This window comes from Physeter macrocephalus, chromosome 16, assembly GCF_002837175.3.
Source record: "Physeter macrocephalus isolate SW-GA chromosome 16, ASM283717v5, whole genome shotgun sequence".
NCBI classification, from domain to species: domain Eukaryota; kingdom Metazoa; phylum Chordata; class Mammalia; order Artiodactyla; family Physeteridae; genus Physeter; species Physeter macrocephalus.
This window is the reverse complement of record NC_041229.1, coordinates 14,320,976-14,338,515: the sequence shown is the minus strand read 5'-3', so window position 1 is coordinate 14,338,515 and position 17,540 is coordinate 14,320,976. Positions and strand designations below refer to the sequence as shown.

General features: G+C 53.5%; 1 protein-coding gene across 1 annotated transcript; it reads right to left on the bottom strand.

Moving 5' to 3' along the window:
- Positions 1-219: 219 nt before the first annotated feature.
- SCN4B (sodium voltage-gated channel beta subunit 4) lies at positions 220-14,952 on the bottom strand. Its single transcript, XM_007101823.2, has 5 exons — positions 14,892-14,952; positions 7,535-7,707; positions 6,339-6,567; positions 4,709-4,838; positions 220-313 (listed from the first exon to the last, which is right to left on the bottom strand). The coding sequence occupies exons 1-5, from the start codon at positions 14,950-14,952 to the stop codon at positions 220-222; spliced, it is 687 nt and encodes a 228-aa protein (XP_007101885.1).
- Positions 14,953-17,540: the final 2,588 nt, after the last annotated feature.

The window sequence follows — 17,540 nt, the reverse complement described above, 5'->3', positions numbered from 1 at the left end:
CAGGGCCCCTCCCCTGGCCAGCCCTTGTCCCTGGGGAGCCCTGGTGGGGGAGGGGGTGGGACAGGCTGGACAGGACTCCAGTTTCTCCCCGCCCGGAAAGACTACAATTTGAGCCAAGCAGCAGATGTCTCAGGCACGTGGGTTCACGGACACGGCTCAGGCATCAGTTTCACCATTAGAAAGCGAGGCTCCTGGCGGCTGCTTGGCCCCAAGCAGGGCTCACACTTTTGTTGGTGCTTTCTCTTCCGCCTTGGAGCCATGTAACCCATTCTCTGTATTATCGTTCCCTGATGAACTCACGAGGCACTCCTTCCTGAGAGGAGAGAGGAGAGAGGGGGGTGCTGGTGAGAGGAGGAACCCAAGTGATGGGTAATTTGTGGAGGAAGAGCCATGGTGCCCTGGGCCACCGCTGGACCCTCTCCCTGGCCTTCTGTAGAGCTATGGTAGCCAGAGGCCAGGTTGCCTAACCTCTCTGCCTCCATATCCTCATCTATAGAATGGGTATAACGATGGCCCCTTCTTCATGGGGTTGCTGGGAGGAGTCAGTGAGCCCTTGGAACAGTGCCTGACCCACAGGAAGGTCTCAGTAAGGCTAGCATCACCCAGTCATCTCAACATGGCAGAAGGCAAGGGTACCAGGCGCTGTTCCTAGGGATCAGTGCTGAGGGGCAATTGTCCGGCTGTGCCAACCCAGGGGAAGGGTACAGGCCAGCGGGCAGTATGCCAAGGGCAAAGTGCTCCTCACCCAGGGCCCCGCAGGCCCTTCCTCCTGAAGCTCACTGTGACCAGAGGTAGAAGGACGAGACGGAAGGGGCACAGCAGGTGTGAGCAGGGGGTGGTGGAACAGGGCAGAAGGCAGTAGGAAGGAGAGATGGTGAGATGGAAGACACCCCCCAGGAGCATCACCACCCTGGCCACCCTGTGCTGGACATGCTCCAGTTTGACTATAACGCCCCCCCAACAGCTGTGCCCAGGCTGCACAGGGCTCTCCTGGGAAGACCTGACTGCTACGTCACTCCCACCTTTCAGCTCATGAAAACCTCCAAGTCTTTTTCACTGCTGTTGTCGCTAAACTACATCTTAGCCTCACCCTGGGCTTCTATGCCTGGGTTTGAGGCCTTCAGGAAGGACTTAACATTTTGTCCTCATCAATTTCATCTTGCAAGATTTAGTCCATAGCTCCAGCCTCTTAAGATCCTCCTAGATCCAGAAAAGGGAACCCTCCTACACTGCTGGTGGGAATGTAAATTGGTGCAGTCACTATGGAAAACAGTATGTAGGTTTAGTTTTTTTAAACTAAAAATAGAGTTGCCATATCATCCAGCAATCCTACTCCTGGGCATATATCTGGAGAAAACTCTAATTCGAAAAGACACATGCACCCCAATGTTCATAGCAGCACTACTTACAATAGCCAAGACATGGAAGCAACCCAAATGTCCATCCACAGATGAATGGATAAAGAAGATGTGGTACATGTATACAATGGAATATTACTCAGCCATAAAAAAGAATGAAATAATGCCATTTGCAGCAACATGGATAGACCTAGAGATTTTCATAGTAAGTGAAGTAAGTCAGACAGAGAAAGACAAATACCATATGATATCACTTATATGTGGAATCTAAAATATGATACAAATGAACTTATTTACAAAACAGAAACAGACTCACAGGCATGGAAAAAAAAAAAACTTACGGTTACCAAAGGGGGAGAGATAAATTAGGAGTTTGAGATTAGCAGATACAAACTACTATATATAAAATAGATAAACCACAAGGTCCTACTGTATAGCACAGGGAACTATATTCAATATCTTGTAATAAACCATAATAGAAAAGAATCTGAAAAAGAATATATATGTATGTATGTATGTATAACCAAATCACTTTGCTATACACCAGAAACTAACACAACATTGTAAATCAACTATACTTCAATCGAAAAAAAAAAAAAAAAAAAAAGATCCTCCTAGATCTCAATTTTGTTCTCCATCCAAGATAGTTGTTAGGTTTCTTATATCACTCCTAGTGTAGTTCAAGTGTTAATAATAACAATGAACAAACAGAGCCCTGTGACATACCACTAAAGACCTCTATTCAGATGGGTCTATCTATCATCTATCTATCTATCTATCTATCTCTATACCTAAGGTATAGTCAACCTGGCCAATTCCTATCCACCTAACCATCCATATTTCTTTACTAAGACCCTACTGGCTACCAGGCACCATGTCAGGCTAGAAGGGTGTCCAATTGACATGGTGCCTGCAATCCAAAAACTTGCAGTCTTCCAGGAGACGTGCTATTACACAAGTAACTGCAATACAATGTGGTAAATGATAGGATGGGGGGCATACCAGGGAGGGACTCAACCTAGGAAGGCTCCTTCTAGGGTCAGGAAAGGCTCTTTGGAAGTGTCCTTTAAGCTGAGACCAAGAAAGATGAGCAGGAAAAGAGGGAGGAGACACTCCAGGCAGAGGGAACTGCACCCACATGTGAAAGCCCAGAACTGATCATGAGATGCTGCCCCACACCTCCCTTCTTCTCGGAAAGAAGCCACATCTCTGCTGTTATGCAGGCTTTCCTTGCTGCTCGGAGAACCTCCTCGGGCTTCCCCGTGGCCTGTCTCCCACCTCCCCACCCAGTTCCCGTGCCCACCTACGCCAGACCCTTTCTTCTGGGTCCTCTGATGGAGCCAGGCCCTGCAAGCCCTCCCCAGCTCCCCTGCAGTCAGAGGAAAGCCAGTCTCAGCCTGGACTCCCAGGTCCTCAAGGGTCTGTCCCAACCCCCTTTGCAGGTGTTTCCTCCCCTTCCTCCCTATCACACACCCCCACTCTCTCAAAAGCAACAACAATAAATGCCTTGTCTTCCAGAACATGCTCGTTTCCCAGACTCTCTGTCTTTGCTCTCAGTGTCCCCCACCCGGAACACCCTTCTCTTCACCCTCCCCAGGGCTTAAACCATAGTCATCTGGCAAGGCTGACCACAAATGTCTCTTTGGCCAGAAATCCTTCCCTAGTATTCCACCCTCTCCTGAACCCCTGCGGCATTCTCTCACACCTCTACACAGGCCCTGATCCCTCCGCCTCATGTTACAATGATTTGTGTACATGTCTTCTTTACTTAAGGGCAGAATCTCATTCCTTCCAGAATCTCCTGCAGCACCTGGCACAGTACCTTGCACACAGCACCTCAAAAAGAGCCACCGAATGAAAGAACGACTGACTGAACTCTACATCCACCCCATGAATCAGTAGGGTATGGTGGCAATGGCTGAAACTTCAAAGCAAACAAGTCAGGATTCAAATCCCAACTCTATCACTTATTAGCCTTAGGCAAGTCACTAAACCACTCTGAACTTGCTCAACTTCAAAATAAAATTGTACCTATTTTATAAAAAAAATGCCTGGTGGAGTACCTAACACATGGTAGGCATGCGGTGAGTGACAGGAAGTAATACTATCTATAGCGTCCTCCCGATCCAGCTGTTGCTAGCAAGAAAATGTTAGCCTGCCTTATTTTTGATGAACTTGTGGTGGCTCCCAAGGATCACTGTTTTCTTCTCTAAGTGCTTTTAAACCATATGTTGAATAACGTGTTCTCCAAGTTTGCTCGCCATCAATAGTAAGACTGATTGTTAAAAACAGAATTTGGCCCAGCTCCATGCTCCTGGCCCCTCTCAAGATCTCCAAAACCCTCCCAGCCTCTGGCCACGGTACAGGCAGACAACCCAAGAGTTCATCATCTCAGCCGGTGCCTCCCTGCTCCCCCTCCCCTCTGCCGATCTCTAAAGTCCCTCCGCGCCTTCAGCTGCCTTCCCTTTTTACCAGTGGAATTTCTGCCCTTTCAAGCCTAATTCTTTCTTCTCAACAGAGCAGAATGAAGCCAACACCAACAGAGCATCTCCCCCTTCTCTCTTCCTCTCCCTGTTACTCTCACCCACTCTGCTCCAATGGCAGGCCTGCCTCATCTCATCTTTCTTGCCAAGAACACAACTTTCAAATGCCTTTTTCCTGCTCTGGTTTTGCAACATTCAATTTTGGAGCCTGCCTGTTCCGGCAATTCTGGGCCTGGGTCGCACCCTTTGTACCTCCCCATCTTTCCTCCCGCTTCCTCTTACGGATATCTGATTTATACCTGAATTTATCCTAGGGCTTCCTAGGCGGCCATATCAGCCTTTTCAGACTATTTTTATGTCCCTCATTAGGATTTTCAGAATTTCACAATAAGAGACTCCCATCACCCTAGAAGGATCTTCCCATTTTAGAGCTTCTGTACATGGAATCTTATATTTTCCCTGATCTGAAAAAAAAAAAAAAAAAAAAGGCGTCTTAAAGCCTTTGGTAGGACTTTAGATTTAGGTGGTACAAATAGAGAGAGGATAACGGGATGGGCAGGAAGACAGGGGAATGAGGAAGAGCAAGTGGGTTGTATTTATGTTCTCAGTGAAGTCAGTGTATTCAAAAAACACCTACTGGGAGGATGGGGAAAAGGAAGTGAGATTAGGAATGGGGCTGGAAGATGGGAGGAGGGTGGCAGGGAACGGAAAGAGGGTGGGAGAATTAGGAAGAGAGGATGGGATTAGGAGACATAGGCAGAAAGATGAAGGCAGATAGGGGTAGATGACGGTGGATGAGAAGATGCTGGGAACACCCATAATACGAGAGTGGGTGGTGGGCTGGTGGGAGGACAGGAGTCAACTCACTTCTTCTCCTGAGTCTTCTTGATAATGAAGGCGATGAACTTCTTAACCAGCAGGATGAAGATGAGGAGCCCAATGACCCCACCCACAACGGCCAGGATGATGAGTGTCACTGTGTTGTCCACTTCTTCCACTTCATGGCCAGAGCAGGGAGAGAAGGCGGGTGGAAAAGGGGAGCAGGAGTCACCTGGAGCACCATGGCAGCCCAACAGCTCCAGAGCCTCCAACCTGGGCATCTGGGACACGCCCACCTCAGGCAGGAAGCAGGAGAAGCTAGAATATGGCATCCATCAGGCTAAGGCATAACAGGAAGACGGCCCTCTCCCCCGACACTCTGCACATACGCCCTCCCGCAGACACCCACACGAGTTCTGGAATAACTCGGACTCAGGGACCACAGCACCCAGGTTTGACTTGACCCTCAAACATGAGACTTTCATTGCCTCTTTCTAGGTCTCCTTTGCCCATGCAGGAAAAATTGAGAATCTCCCTGTGACATCTCTTATGTGATCAGGAGACACTGGAGCCAGGTAGTCTGGATTTCAACTGCAGGATTTCCATGGTCACTTACTAGGTGGTAACCTAGAACTGGTCACTTAACTCTTCTAGCCTCAGTTCCTTCAACTGAAAACTGAACCCCTGACTTCCCAAACCTTCTCCACCCACAGTCTCCCCCATCTCTGCTGAGAAAACTCCATCCTTCTAATTGCTCAAATCCTTGGAGTCATCCTTGACTCCTCTCTTTTTTTCAAACCCCCATATCCAATCCACCTGAGAACCCTAATGGCCCTAACTTCCAAAATTCCAGAATCATGAGCATCTCCTCTGTAGAAATTCCACACCATCTAGGGAGCAGTGGACCCCCAGGCACACAAGAAACACAGCACGATCAGGATCCTCAAGCAGATTTCCTTCCTTTTTCTCTGCTTCTGCACCTCCCTAGCCTTCCAGGCTCCCCCCTTGAAGATGCCCACGCAGCCTAACTCCTCCAGCCCTTTCCCTAAACACCTCCAGTGTCTGGGATCATGCGACATCCTCATCACATGCTTCCTCGCTGTCTGTTTCACCTGTGTCAGACTGAAACCCCACCAACTGGGACTTAAGCTCCAGAGGGAGAGATCATTCTTATCAATCTGTTACCTGTGCCTCTAAAAGCTTTGCCCCTGTTTCAATTACGTGTTTACCTGTCTTCTGTCCTACCCTGACCTGTCAATTCCTCGAGAAAGAACACTGTGTATCATTCATAGCACTCTTTGGTTTGATGCCTGGCATCCAATCGGCTGTCGCTAACAGAATACATAAGAGTAGTAATAATCAGCACATACGGAGAACTTTACAAAACACTTCCAAGTAGCTTCTGTAACTCTCACAACAACCCTAAGCGAATGCAGATTTTACAGATGAGGAAAACAAGGCTCAGAAGGCCTAAGTGTATATCACAAGCTATTCAGGGGCAGAATAAGTATTCAAGCTAAGTTATTCAAGCTTCCAGATGTAACTCCAGCAGCTCTTGAAAGCATAAAGCGAAAGAAAACACCAACGTGGTCCATTTCACCATTACACTGAATTGGGTACCCACCCCCACCCCCGTCCTTCCAACTCTACTGCCCTTGTCCCAGCCCTCACTGCATACGTTTATCAACAACTTGGAGGAAGATGGTGGCCTGGTGCTGAAGATAATTCTCCTTGGGGTTCTTCACGTGGCAGGTGTATTTGCCCGTGTCGCTGAACTCCAGGTTCCTCAGCAAAATGGAAATATTGTTCATTTTCTCCTTCACAGAGCCCTCCAGAGTGATGCGGTCATCATCTTTCAACTTCACCTTGGGGTCTGACTTCTCATTCTTCACAATCCCATCTATGAGCTGTGGGGGGAAGAGGGGAGCAAGGAGGTGGCCAAGAAAGAATCAAGGTCCCTTCGAGAGTCATGACATCGCTCCAGCCCACTCCTTGGGTATCTGCCTGCCCAGGTCCAGGAAGAGCCCTCCCCCAGTGGTTTCTTTCCAGTATCGATAGGTCTGCCTGTCTAACCTGGATTTTACTGGCTTCGGGCTAAACCCACTTTCTGTTATTAAGGTCTCCCTAGAATGTAGCATGCTTTTACCGGTCTCTTCATAAAAGCCTTTTAAGTAACAAATGCTGCAAATACCACACTTGTTTCCCTCTGTCACTGCCCCCAGCCTCTGCTGACGCCACATCCCATCTGCCTGAATTCTGACCCTCCCTCAGGACGTGGACCAACCCCACAGCACTGTGCATTGGTACCCTCTGCGTTCAGCGTTTCATTACATCCAGAGTTGGTCTCTTGTGACTTCTGGTCCCCTACTAGATTGCAGAGTGAGTACTCAGTAAACACCTGCTGACTGCTCCATCCCCACCCGTGGACACAGCCCTGGCCCCTTCTCTCCTCCAGCTTGCCCTCCCATCCTTCCAAGGTCTATTCGTTCCCCAGCCCTCCTCCGATTTGGACTCTTCTCATTTCCCCCCTCCAAGTCTTCCAAAGGTCTTGTCTCTCCTGTTTTTTATATTAAAGTATTAATTTTTACACAAGCTAACCAAGTTTCAGGTATTTCTTCAGACCAGACAGAGGACTCTAGCCAAGAATTCCAACAGGCCCCAAATTCTGGCAACACAATCTAAGCATCCTTCCCACTTAGATCCTTCTAGACAGGCTCCGAAAAGAATACGGGGAGAAAAGGTGCCAAAAGGTCCTGGGGACCATCACTGTGGGGTCAGTCCAGAAATGACCAGAGCCTGGGATGGGAGGCAGGGGTGAGGCGTCAAGGAAGGGAGGCGGACCTGAGCTGTCCTGTCCCTTCCCCGCCTACTTACAATCTTGAATGTATCACTGCTGTTGTAGGACCACCAGAAGCGCAGGTTCTCGAAGCCAAAGCAGCTGGTGAAGGTGCATGGCAGCAGGATCTCCGTGCCGTTGACAGCGTAGATGGTGGCGGCCTTTCCCACAGATACCTCCAGCGACAGGGACACAGGGAGCAGGAAGAGACCTGTGTGAGGGGCACCACCTCCCTGAAAACCCCATCGGAACCTCCAGGCTGGAGGCCTGGAAGGGACCTCTCGGATAGGGTGGAGTGGCTTGGTCCGGCAGGGAGGTCTCTATCACCCTTGGCGTCAACAGCAGGAAGATGGTTCTCTTTACTTCAACGTACACTGCCCGGGCCACTGCCGTGATTCATTCTCCCGCTCGGCCTGAGCTGGATGGACTTCCGAGCCAGTTAGCAGCCCTTGTGGCATTCTAAGTGACCACCAGGAGTCACCCCAACCCAGGAAAACCAGGCCCCTGCCTCCGAGCCGCGAGTCCGCGCCCCCTAACCTGCGGATGCGGTCCCTGCATCGCCCCCAAGTGCAGGACCCGCGCCTCCCGTTCGCGCTGGGAATTTCCCCAAGGGCTGTGCGCGGCACCCCCGTTCCGTTTTCGGGATTGGGGGTGGGGTATTGGGGGGCTGAGGGGGTCCCGTGAGGTGAAGAAGAGGAAAACGTTAATCGAGGTGTCTGGACACGGCCCAGCAGCCACTCATCACCGACCCTGGCGGCTCCCACCGGCCCCAAGGGGCGGAGAGGCACAGGGGCGCCTCCCGCTGGACCTTGCTGAACCACCGAGCTGGACCCCGAGAAGAGAAGGGAGACAGGGCGGACGGGGATGGCATCCGGCGGGGTGGGGTGGAACAGAGCACGTCTGGGCATCGGTCAGCGGCAGCGAGAACCGAACGGGTAAAGCAATGACGCAGAGAAAGTGAGGGCGGAAGACACTTTGTGGAGGCCGACTGCGGGCAACCAGGTGCACGCAAGCGGGGTGCCTGGAGAGAGCGCTGCACACTCCGTCCCCTCCTGGCCCGAAGTGGCCCATCCTGCCCCCCACTCCCCGCAGCCCCACTGCGGCCTCTTGTCCTGGGAACATCCCCCGAGCCCTACACCCCCGCCCCCGCTTCTTTCCCACGCCCTCACATCAATACCACCCCTGCCACTTGAGCAGGTGGCAATCGTGAATTTCCACTCGTGGCCTCCGGGCCCTGCCTCATGAGTTCTTGTAAGGAAAGCTGGTCCTCCTGTCCTACAAAGTCCTTGAGGATAGTCCACCGTACCTCAAGGTCATGGGGAAGAGGGGTGTCGGAATTAGAGAGCAGCTCTCCTTGCCCCTAGATGAACCAGGCACCCAGGGTCACCCCGGGCGAGGACTCAGAGGGAGTCCTTCTCAGGTTTCCAGTGACCCTGAGAATAATGACCTTTTCCTGGGCCGAGATGCTTGCTAAGGTTCTGTGTGAGTAATTTCATACCACCCTCACCTCACACCTGTAAGGTGGTCTTATTAATCACATTTTACAGGTGGAAAAAATGAGGCTCAGAAGAGCAAAGTGCCTTGTGCCTTGGCCAAAGTCATACAACTTCTAGAGGCAGTTGAAATCTGAACTGGGGTCTGACCCCAGGGCTAGTGGGCAGTTGAGAGCATCCATCTGGCTGCACCAACTCCTATGCCAAAGTTTCCCCGGCATCTCTTCCCAGACTGTAATTTCTCTCAACCACTTGGACCTCCAGCCTAGGGCTCCCAGAGTGTAAGAGCTAAAGGATCCAGACTGATCCATGTTACAGACACTAAGCTGCCACTGCCTGATTTTAGAGACAGGACAACCAAGACCCCAAATGGCTGAACTTGGCTGAACCGACTGGGTTTAGTGGCCGAGCCACTTGAGAAACCTTCTCAGGCCAGGTCAGCTCCCAGCTCTAAAGGCAATTCTCAGAACTGCTCTGGTTCCCAAGACAGCCAGGGTTAGTCTTTGTTTTAAAGGCCACCAACCTTGCTCTTTCTCCCATCCTCACTCTCAGGGAAGGACCTCTTTTGTCAAACTTAATTCCCTCGTGGTACATCGTAAACCAGCTTCCTCTTGTTTTGCCCACATGAGATAATGATGCCTGGTACCACCTGGGCAGTGCTTTTTAACTAGGGGAGGGGGAGTTCCCCGGCGGTGGGGAGCTAAGATCCCACATGCTGCGCGAAGCCAAATAAATAAATAAATAAATAAGAGGAGCTCCAAGGAGAGCTGGCAGCCCAACTCTGCTTTCAGGGCCCCCCTCAGCTTCTTCATGTCCACGTCACTTCTGAAGGCAAAGTGGACTGCTCTTACCACGAAGCTCAGAAATAACACCCCGCGTCCAGGATCCCCTGCCACTGTCAACAGCTGCTGATATTTACTCAGCAATTATTATGTGTCAGGCACATTTAACCTTCACATCCATGCTATGAGTGGTGTACTGTAATACCTCCCTATTACAGACATGGCAACTGAGCATAGAGAGGTTAGGTGACTTACCTAAGGTCAAAAGGAGACACTTCTAGCATCCCAAAGCCCCAACGCAAGAAAGTCCTTCCTTACATCCTAAAACATCAGGGTTTGCCCACCTGCTGGGTTCCAATTAGTGCTGAGAGGTCATTTCAATTAGTCTTCATTCTTTGATCAGCTCCTCTGTGCCAGGAATTGTTCTAGAGCAGTGGCTTTCAAATTCACAGAGCTCAGAATCACCTGGAGGGCAATTACATCTAGCTCTGCCGGCCCCACCCCGGGAGTTTCTGATCTAGCACGTAGAATGGAGCCTGGAAATGTGCGTTTCTAAGGTCCCAGGGAATGCTGTGGTCAGGGATGACACTTGGAGGACCACCATGCAAGAGGATTTCGACCTGTTAACTCCAAGTTTTATTAGAATGCCAAAAGGTAGGTATCATTTTTCTCATTTTACAGGCAATGAAACTGAGGCTCAGAGAGGTTAAGTCACTTGCCCGGGGCCACATAATAAATGGTGAATCTGAATTGAGCACCTATGATAAAATAGGACAGGCATTTTACATGCGCTGTCCCATTTAATCCTCATAATAATCCTATGAGGTAGTTAGTTATTATTTTTATCCCCAATACACAAAATGAAGAAAGAGGCTGAGAGAGATTAACCTGCTCAAGGCCACACAACTGGTGAGTGGAATAAGCAGTGTACAGAGGGCACTCTGCTGTCCACCCCTTTGTGACGGTGCCTCTCCAAGAGAACAGTGCTGTCAGGGCCAAGCTCTCCTTAGCACTCTTGGTTTTCTTTTTATCTCTCCCCTCCCCCCAACCCCCTTCCCCAGAGGTCTAGGGACTGGAGCCAGACATGAGATTCCACCCTCCGGCCTAGAAGATGGCCTTCTGATCGGAGACCCCAGCTTTGCTTCTCACCCCCTACCGCCCCCGCCAACCACGGAACAGAGTGCAGAGCTGTGACGGGGAAGCTCTCGGGAGAAGGCAGCTTCCTGATGGCCACAGTGCTCCCCTGGGGCCTGAGCACGTGCTCCAAGGGTCACCACACCGCCAGCCTCCAGTGTTCGGGATCCTGGGGAAGGTGGTGGGGGATGCAAGTCAGGGGCCAAATCCCTCTCCCCGACCTCAGCCAGAATGGGCTATCCAAGAGCACCAGAGATACACATCAAAAGTGAAATTATTTGACTGCTTTAAATAGAAGCAAAAAAAAAAAAGTCCAGAACAGAGGAGAAAAGTGTTTCTTTAAGGTCTGGCTGATGACAGTGCACATTTCTGCCTGATTAGTGTGTGTGCCTATGCGGGTGACTTAACTCTAATACACTCGGGACTCCCCGACTCCCAGAGTGAAGCATTGCCATTTCCATCGTAACCTGGAGGGGACAAAGGAAAGGCAGAGACGTTTCCACGGTGAAGTTCAGAGCCCTGCCCGAGTTAAGGCATCAGAGAGGCCGAGCAAGCCTGGCTTCTCCACAGCACGCCCTCCCAGCGGGCAAAAGTCCTGCCGGCTGTGTCTGGGAGACTCCTGCACAGGAAAGCCCAGGGCCCTGCCTCTTGTACCTTCTCCCCTGTGAGCCTGCGCTGGGGGGAGAGGAGGGAGCAGGAGCAGGTCTAAATCCGCTAGAGGACCCCGAGAGGTACTTCAGCAGGATGACCGAGCCAGGGTGGATGGGTCAGCAGACACAAGGCAGGCCCCACTCCGCCTGCTGACCTTGAGAAAGTCAGACGTGCCATAGCCCCAAACCAGGGATGGCTGTCTTTCCTACCTTCTGAGCTTGGTATAAAGCTAAAACATGAGCTTATAAAGAACCAGAAGGGCTTCAGTGAGTCCATCCTCTGGCCTGGGCACTCTGAAGGGAGAGAAGGATAGTGCTTAAAGGGAGGGAGAGAGACAGAGCTGGCCCCCATCACAGGTCTAGATGTAACCAAGGGACCCCAACTTAATGACCAGTGTCAGTCAACAATATCTCCAGGCCATTCACACGCTGTTTTATACTTTCACCTTGTATTACTTCTTGGAGGTAATTATGTCCATGTGGTTATTTCCTTAGATAAAGAAGGACTTCCTTTGCTTTGTCCCAAACTAAACTCTTCAGAATTTCTTGTGTATGTTTCAGATTGAGGGCCTCTTTCTGGCATCGTGGGACCGATGAACAAGTCCTCCTACTCATGATCTTGTGGAATTCAATCCTAAGCCCCTAAGCCTCGCCTTTGCTCACTGAAAGACCCTAACCGTTGAGCCACTCTCAGAGCAGCCATTTTCTTTGCTATTTACTGATCGGCCACCTCCTATATCATCTGGGTGCTGCGGTTTTGTCTAAGGATTGACTCAGGCCTCCCATTTAAAGTAAAAATGTATTTGGTACATGCAAATGTTATCATTAAATACACCAGCAGGGATCTCAGGGCTACCATCGGACCTTCCAAGGCAAATGCCAAGGCGGAAACATTCTGCCACCTTTTCCCACATCCGGGGACAGTGACACCCACCTTGGGGTGGAGGGAGGAAAGAGGGGCAGCGTGGTGCCCTAAGTTTAGCTCCCAGGGCTCTCCTGGCAGGGCAGGCGGAATCACAGCTGACTCTAATAAGGAAGCTGATAACACTCTGGCCCCCGGGGGAGTCAGACAGGGCTCAAAGTTAGAGCTGGGAGGCAGAAAGTGGGCCGAGGTCAGCAGGACAAGACCCCTCCTGGGGTGCAGGCCCTGGGGGCCGTTGAGGGGGCGGGGGCAAGGCTGAGCCAGGAAGGCCCCTGGGCCCAGAGACAGAGGAAAGATTTCAGCTCCCTCTCCCTAGGCAACCTGCCTCCTTCCGGCCCACACCCAGGGGCTTTGCCGGGAGAGAAACATGCCCCTGAGACAACACTGGATTTTCAACAAAACCAGCTTTGCAAACAAGTCCAAGCAGAGTGCCCATCCCTCCTCTTGCAGGCCACGGAACGGGTGCGTTGGTGCAGCCAGCCCGTGGCTTATGCAGAGAGCCCTACACCCACAGCAACAGGGCAAAGTGGGAGGATCTGTACCTGGGGTCTACCTAGCATGCTGGTCCCACCAACCATGGCAGGCATTAGGGCTTGGGAGACCCCACAGGCCTGCATCTCCAGAAGAAGAACAAATCCCCGGTTCCAGATTCAAACCTGGGGTCTTTCTCCATTTCCCCCCTTTGCCATCCTCTTCTCCATGAACTCCTTACTTACCCTTTCCTTTTCCTTCCTCTGAGTGAGACTCAGCACCCTCTCCTTAATTGCCTTCTCATTAAACAAGCCCTTAATAAATACATACCAAGGGAAAGAAGGTGGGGCAACATAGCACCCTCACAAGTGATAATTACACAGAGATCACAGTAATTAAGCAAATCAGGGAAAAGGAAGGGGTGGGTAGGACACATACATTACCAGTTACATGCTTAGGAAGGGACTGGCACCCATTTTATCCTCAACTTCGCAGTTGAGGATAAAATGGCCATGGCCACGGTGGGAACTCGGGCTGATCAGGGATGGGGTGAGGGGCAGCTAGTGTAGAGTGGCACTGTGCCCAGCCCATGAAGAGGAGCCTCAGTCCTCACAGAGGCCCACTTCCTAGGGTCACTGTGAAACCAGCATATCTGTGCCTAAGGCACAAGAGAGAACACCAGTGACTCCCATCCAGCTGTGGAGTTGTAATAAAATCAGTGGCTCCTGAGTGCAAGACATACCCTATCCCCCCTCCTCTACCAGGTGCCAACGTGACAGGTCTGTACACGGTTTACATTTGCAGAAGCAGCAGTGACCGCCCTTGAAGACTTCTGTCTCCCTGTTTGCAGCCCAAATGCCTACATGGTGTGCCTGACCCGATGAGGGGGGAGCTGCCAAAAGCCAAATCTGGCAAATATAAACCGGAAGCCGTGCAGGTGCCGGAGATGGAGTCGGCTTACGTTGAAATCCAGCTATGATTTATGAGGCGATTACATTCTGGACTAATAAATATCATCCCCAAATCTGTTGGAGTTTGACGCTCAAAACTACCGTGTGCGTATTAATAGATAATAATCTGTTCCTTCTGTGTCCTCTGGATGTGCCCCCTCCGTCCTCATACTCATCCCAAAAATGAAGAGCCAGGAGCAGGTTAAACAGGTTCCCCCCAACCCCATGGAATCTTTACCTAAGAAGAGAGATAAGATCCTTCCTAAAAGGGGGCCTGGGGAATTCCCCGGCGGTCCAGTGGTTAGGACTCCGCGCTTTCTCTGCCGAATTCAACCCCCGGTCGGGGAAGTAAGATCCCGCAAGCAGGTGCGGGCCATAAATAAATAAATAAATAAATAGGGGCTTGAACTGTCCTCCAAGTGCCTTCAACCCCATCCAGTCTGCAGGGAAGGCAGTGGGCACTGGGGGAAGCAGAGAGCAGAGGAGTCAAACAGAAAAAGGACCAGGGGGAAGGCGAGCTCCCCCACCCCCCACTGGTGCACGCTACTGCCTGGGCAACAAGCATCCAAGTTGCAAACGGCTCTGGGCAGAGGTAGAAACCAGCATCCCAACAATCACACGTTGGGATGCAAACCCACCTGGCATGCCCTATACCCAAGGCAAAGACACCCTCCCCCGGCACGCTTAAACCTCCGAACCCTGGGCCCCAAGATTCAGCTTTAGAAGCCCGGGGCTGAAGGCACCACAGACAGCAAAGAACTAATCTCGGGGCTGGCTGGCCGGATGGGGCAGGGAACGGCGCACGGTCGCCAGGGAGCTCAGCAGCCCGAGCCCGCGTCCGGCAAGAAGCGGTAGCCGCGATGCTCATTCCGTGTGGCACTCCAAAGCCCACCCCGTCCAAGGCGCTGCTCTTCTAAGTGTCTCCTCCTCTGGGGGAAGGTGGGGGAAGGGTGGGGGGAAGAGGCAGAAGAAACCAAGCCGGGGCTGCCTTACCCAAAAGCCCAGTGCCCAGCCATCTCGCCCAGGCTGCGCCTCGGTGCCCAGCCCCGGGCATCGTGCTGTTCTCTGCGGAGCGCACCAGGGGCGCGGGGACAGGATACACAGGTCACAGCCGCGCTTGCAGCCCTCGGTCTGCAGTCGGCCCCGAGGCTGCCGGGGAGCTGTGCGCTGCCGTCCGGGGCTCGGGAAAGTTGGCGCGGAAAGGGCGAAGAGGGGGAGGGAGGGAGAGGAGGAGCCGGCTGCGGAAGCAGCCGCGGAGGGCAAGGGGAGGAGAAGGAGGAGCCCCAGGAGGAGGACCGGGAGCAGGTGGGCCTCCGAGCTAGTGCAGAGGCGAGCAACGCTGCTCCTCTGCTTTGGAAGCCCTCCAGCCGCAGGAGGGGCGGTGGCCGCCGCGGAGCCCGGGGCGCCCCCGCCTCGTGGTCCCCGAGCCCCGGGAGCCTGCCGCACCGCCCCCTCCCCACCACCACCCCTGCTTCCTCTCCGGCTCGGGCTGGGCGGCTGCGGCTTCGCACTGCAGGGCCGCGCTCAGCCGCGCGCATCATCCCGTGCGCTGAGCTGCCAATTAGGAGGATAGTTTGGGGAGGAGTAGAGATGGAGCTTTTCGAGTGTTGGAAGGCGGCGATGTTCTGCTTTGGGGAACACGAGTAGGGTAGCGGCTCTCTCTCCCGGGGCCGCGAAGGGACCTCTCGGATGCCCGCAGCCAACACTGCAGCAGCCGGCGGGCGTGTGCGGGCTTGCCAGCCGCGGCCGCCGACCCGCGAGTGTGCAGCCTCGCGGAGCCCCGCTGTGCAGGGTCCCGGGAACCCGGCTTCCAACTGTAAACGGCCCCCGTCACCGCCCACCATCCTCTCCCATTGCTTCACGGACTCCTCGAAAAGGAGGGAGGGAGAGGAGGAGCCGGCTGCGGAAGCAGCCGCGGAGGGCAAGGGGAGGAGAAGGAGGAGCCCCAGGAGGAGGACCGGGAGCAGGTGGGCCTCCGAGCTAGTGCAGAGGCGAGCAACGCTGCTCCTCTGCTTTGGAAGCCCTCCAGCCGCAGGAGGGGCGGTGGCCGCCGCGGAGCCCGGGGCGCCCCCGCCTCGTGGTCCCCGAGCCCCGGGAGCCTGCCGCACCGCCCCCTCCCCACCACCACCCCTGCTTCCTCTCCGGCTCGGGCTGGGCGGCTGCGGCTTCGCACTGCAGGGCCGCGCTCAGCCGCGCGCATCATCCCGTGCGCTGAGCTGCCAATTAGGAGGATAGTTTGGGGAGGAGTAGAGATGGAGCTTTTCGAGTGTTGGAAGGCGGCGATGTTCTGCTTTGGGGAACACGAGTAGGGTAGCGGCTCTCTCTCCCGGGGCCGCGAAGGGACCTCTCGGATGCCCGCAGCCAACACTGCAGCAGCCGGCGGGCGTGTGCGGGCTTGCCAGCCGCGGCCGCCGACCCGCGAGTGTGCAGCCTCGCGGAGCCCCGCTGTGCAGGGTCCCGGGAACCCGGCTTCCAACTGTAAACGGCCCCCGTCACCGCCCACCATCCTCTCCCATTGCTTCACGGACTCCTCGAAAATCATGATGCTCCTGGTTAGGGAATCAGCCAGACACCACCGATCGGTCCAAGCCCCGCTTCACCCTCCCGCGGCACCCCTACTTCTCATTTTTCCCACCTAGGCCACCCCCCTCAGACCCTCCCCTTTTACCCCCCTCCAAGGGTGTCCTGAGTCCTTCAGAATCCTGGAAGACTCCCTTGACCTTGTCTCCCTTTTGGGGTGGGGGTCGAGGAGCCCAGGGCAGGCGTCCGGGCTTGGGGGTCACAGCCAGGTCAGAGGGCTTTTTCCCAGACCCTCGAGTTACAAGTGACTAGTGCTACTTGGGGTGGTTTGGTGACTCATGTCTGCTCTCCTCCCCAGCAGCCCCTTCCCGGCCATCCCAGCCCCCTCCCGCCACCACAGGGCCTGTCTGAGGTCCTGACCCTCCAACCTTTGCCTGTCTGGAGATTGGTTCAGACCTGGAAACCTGCTCCTACTTCATGGCCTGACCTCTGCTACTGCCCCTGCACCGCCCACCTTCTTAACCTGGGGTCCCTGGTGGGCTTCAGAGATCCTGGACCCCTTGAGGTTGTACTGGAAATGCTGAATGTCTCTCTTTTTTTCCAGGAGAGAGGCTTGCTCAGTATAGCTGTGATAGTGGTATAGGGGCTCTGGAGTTAGGCACTGGGGAATCGAGTCCCAGCTCCAGCATTTATTGTCGTATGACCTTGAGCAAGTTATGCAATCTTCTGCAGCAGCTTCATCTGTAATATGGTGAAAGTGAGGATATTCACCTCATGCAATTGTTAAGAGCAACGCCACCCTTAGACCTGGGCAACAGGGGCCTCAGCCCTGGGCTCCTGAGTTTGGAGGGCCTCACTCTGGCCCTCCTCTGGCCCTACGCCTCCTCACTGGGAAAGCGGTTCCTGGGACAGAAGGGAGGAGAGTCTATACACCTCCTCTTCTAGACCATGCTCCGAACATCCGGGACCCTGGAATTCCCTGTTCACATGACCCGATTCCGAGCAGCCCTCTTCCCCGGGTCAATCCTCTCAGGAGCTGCCCATGCCAGATGTGCACCCGCAGGCCTAGCGAGTGGGCAAAGGGCAGCTGTTTACAGAGGGTGGGAAGTGGATGGAACTTGA

Excerpts from the sequence above, each read along its gene's own strand:
- SCN4B (XM_007101823.2), bottom strand. The coding sequence starts at position 14,952 with ATGCCCGGGGCTGGGCACCGAGGCGCAGCCTGGGCGAGATGGCTGGGC. Across the intron at positions 6,568-7,534 it reads GCAGTGATACATTCAAGATT|CTCATAGATGGGATTGTGAA; the intron begins GTAAGTAGGCGG and ends TTCCCCCCACAG. Across the intron at positions 4,839-6,338 it reads CCTCCAAGTTGTTGATAAAC|TGGAAGAAGTGGACAACACA; the intron begins GTATGCAGTGAG and ends CTGGCCATGAAG.